Source organism: Notothenia coriiceps, unplaced genomic scaffold (assembly GCF_000735185.1).
Source record: "Notothenia coriiceps isolate Sejong01 unplaced genomic scaffold, NC01 NC01_scaffold00007660, whole genome shotgun sequence".
Taxonomy (NCBI): Eukaryota; Metazoa; Chordata; class Actinopteri; order Perciformes; family Nototheniidae; genus Notothenia; species Notothenia coriiceps.
The window spans coordinates 1-3,772 of NW_011340361.1; the positions used below are offsets into that span (position 1 = coordinate 1).

General features: G+C 41.8%; 1 protein-coding gene across 1 annotated transcript; it reads right to left on the reverse strand.

The window, feature by feature from the left end:
- Positions 1 to 833: 833 nt before the first annotated feature.
- Positions 834 to 2,950, reverse strand: LOC104944200 (E3 ubiquitin-protein ligase CBL-like; the record flags this gene model as incomplete). Its single annotated transcript, XM_010769705.1, has 5 exons — positions 2,783 to 2,950; positions 2,463 to 2,584; positions 1,871 to 2,008; positions 1,204 to 1,291; positions 834 to 965 (listed from the first exon to the last, which is right to left on the reverse strand). Coding segments are annotated over exons 1-5 (648 nt in total), but the record flags the coding sequence as incomplete, so codon positions are not given.
- Positions 2,951 to 3,772: the final 822 nt, after the last annotated feature.

Consider the following 3,772-nt stretch of genomic DNA (forward strand, 5'->3'; position numbering starts at 1 on the left):
TGTGACCTCAGATTGTAAATTGTCATTGATATATTTCAGAGGTGGGAAGTAGTAGTAGTGGAGTACAAATACTTAGTTACTGTAGTTAAGTACATTTTTCTGGTATCAGTACTTTACTCCACTACTTATTCTTCTGACGACTTTTTACTTTCTACTTCTTACATGTTGAACACAAATACCTGTACTTTCTACTTCTCACATGTTGAACACAAATACCTGTACTTTCTACTTCTTACATGTCATGTTGAACCCAAATACCTGTACTTTCTACTTCTTACATGTTGAACTCAAATACCTGTACTTTCTACTTCTTACATGTTGAACTCAAATACCTGTACTTTCTACTTCTCTCATTTCCCAAACAGGCTGGTTCCTTTAGTCTGAATGTGTGTTTGGTGGCGTGATCATTATTATTTAGAGTCATTGCGTGCCTATTGATTTGAACACGATCCGTGTATCCATCATTTCCTGGTCTTCTCTAAAGAAGAGGGACCAATGGAAACGTTGTCATGTTGCCGTTGTTCACCATGGAAACATTCATTAGCTAACAATGACATTATTGTTCTATTAATATAAAGGGAGGTCAGGTACTCTTTAAAACAGCTGCTAGTTATGGGTACTTTTTACTGAAGTACATTTCAAAGCCTCTTTACTTTGACTTGAGTAAAGAAGTTTAGTCAGTACTTCTACTTTCACCAGAGTATTTTTAAACATGAGTATCTGTACTTCTACCTGAGTCAAGGATGTGTGTACTTGTTCCCTCTCTGCCCTATCTACACTGTAGCTTTGTACAAATGACAATAAAAGCCTTGAAATCTTGAATGTGTTCTCACCTGCCAGGCGGTGAGACAGGAAGTGCACATCAAGTGTCTGCACGGCTCGATCTTCACGTCCTTGTCATTTTCTGCGCAGATCTTACAGAGCTGGAACGTGGAACCCATTTCACAGTAAAGCTCGTACTGTTCCTGCAGAGGGAGAGGGAGAGGAGGCGTTTTATTTTGAAAGTATTGGTTGTTAACATTTACTATATGGATGTTGCACATTTCAGCACAATGATACTCAGAAGGAGGCTTGTTTTTCAAAAATAAAAGCTCCATAAACGTACAGTGCAGGTATGAATTAGAAGGACATTAAAATACTAAACATAAAGTACAAGATCTTTAAATTGAACTTAAGTAAAGTACTTAGTTAAGGTCCACAAACCTGAGTAACTTTGATGTGGTCCTGTGGAGACGGCTCACAGAGACCCGTCAGGTCCGGGTTCTGAGCTCGACCGTCGGGGAACAGATAGCTGGAGAACACACACAAATATATAAAATACATAAAATATATACTGTATATAATATATTATATAAACTGAGAGAAGCATTTCAGAATACTCAGTTCTTCATTTGCAAGACAAATCTAATAGTTAAAGGTCTGTTTTCTTTCTTTAAGGCCCACATTACTTCCCTTTGCAAAGCTGGATAAACCCTCTAACACCACATGCATTACACCTGTAGAGGATGACATCATCAAATAATACTTTGCAATCGGATTAAGAGTCCTCACAAAACTGCGCACGTGGCACTTCCAGTTTAATCTAACCTTGATGTTGGTCCCTGACACACCTTCCCCTTTTTAAGTTTCTTTCTTATTATTTTTAACATGCATTCATCGCTTTAACGTCAGAGTTTTCCCTCGTGCAGAATATTCTATTTGTTTTTCTGGTAAAGTTTCATCTGCAGGATTCCCTAAGATATTAACAAACAACACAGCTTTCCGGAGTCATTGTGGCACTCTCATATATGTTTGGACCCATCATTAGTGTACTGATGTGTCCTATAATGTGAGACTTGCTAAATTGTCTCTGTGCTGCAGTCGGACTCACAATCCCTCTCTGTATCCGTCGATGAGAGCCTGGAACAGGGGTTTGTTGTGAGGGATCGTCTGCAGGATGTTCCCGTCCGCCGTCACGTAGCCGATCGCCCACTGACCGAGCCGAGTGCAGCTCAGCCTGAAGATGTAGCTGAGGGAGGAGACGAGAAAAACACATTACAAACAATACCTACAAGTTAAGATCAGCAGGATAATCTCCAGATATTAACACCACGTTGTGATTTCTGAAGTAAAAAGCTAATGTTGGGCTATAAAGGAACTACAGCACGGTCACATGACTTCACGTCACCACCGCTAAGCTAAAGGAGGCTAATGTTGGGCTATAAAGGAACTACAGCACGGTCACATGACTTCACGTCACCACCGCTAAGCTAAAGGTGGCTAATGTTGGGCTATAAAGGAACTACAGCACGGTCACATGACTTCACGTCACCACCGCTAAGCTAAAGGCTAATGTTGGGCGTGATGACGTTCAGTCATCTCATTTAGACACTTGTTAGCAACCACAGTTTTTAAAGTCACCAGTGGGGTATTTACTCACGTGTTTTATGTCGTAATAATAGAATATGATATTTGTGTCTCACCTGCCGGGTTTGTGTATGAATCTGTGCAGACGAGCCTTCACCTCGTCGTACGTCAGGAAGGCCATGTACCCGGGGTGTGTGACCGCCAGACTGTTCCAGTTCCTCAAAAGAGACGACCATGGCTACACACACACACACACACAGAAAAGCTATAATGCCCAATTCCTATTTTAGGATGTCCAGAAGTCTGCAGTTTTTTTACCAATTTAGTCATTTCAAAAAATGTATACATGTATAAATGTGACAGGAAGAATGGATTCAGTGCTGAAATAGATAAACATTTTGTTACAGATTATCGGTGAGGGGTTCAAAGTGTTTACCTGGAAAAGGCGTGTGAAGATGTCAAACTCGAACACGGAGATGTAGTCGTTGCACGTCAGATCGATGGTGGACTTGAGAGCCATCGCCTCCAACCCCGAGCTGATGGGGTGAAACTCGTGGAGCGCCTGACGAAACGTCCTCCAGGGAACGATGGTCCTGAAGGACATCAGAGGGGGGTTCAGGGTCAGTAGGAATTTATCATTATAGTCTGAATACCATGCATCCAAAAGTTAAAGCGATCAGACAGCAGGTAACAAATTAAAAAGGTAGAAACAGAGTTCAATTAAGCTTTCCCTTAGATAACCCTGAACAATTTGTACACATTTTACTCAAACTTGACCTCATTGCATAAAAATTGTTAACAACAAGACAACTACGTTTCCCACTTTTTAATGTATACATCCTGTGCTTTACATTTCTTTAGTAGTTGTATGTTAGTCTATTATCAGGGGTGCATATAACTTTCTTAGTGAGGTACTCAGATGAGTGCCAGGAGACAGTGTTTGCTACTCCAACTTGTGGCCCCACGCAAAGTTATGTGATGAAACCCTCTGTGTCGCGAACGTCGACGGGGGACGGGGTGCTAGTGAACTGCGAGCTGATTTTGCGCAGTTCTCCAGTGTGTGCGCGGGTGACACAAGTGACGGTACGCATTTCAGATGTTTGCCGCGCATGCGTACCAGTTATGTGAGCCCCTGTCTATTATAGTGGCTCAGTCGGTAGGGGTTTGGACTGTGAGCCGTAGGGTTGCTGGTTCAAGTCCCCCCCGACCAGACCTAAATATGGAGTGTGGACTGCTACTGGGAGAGGTCCCAGTTCACCCCCTGGGCCGTGGTCCCCTTCAGCAAATCCTCAGCTTGATCAGTTCTGTTTTGTTTTATTAATCATGTTTAATTTGCAAAATAAGTGTGTGAGGGTTTCCCCTTAACCATATCTGCATCTTGCGCCATATTTTTTAAGTAAAAATGAAATAAACAATGTCGCAAAAT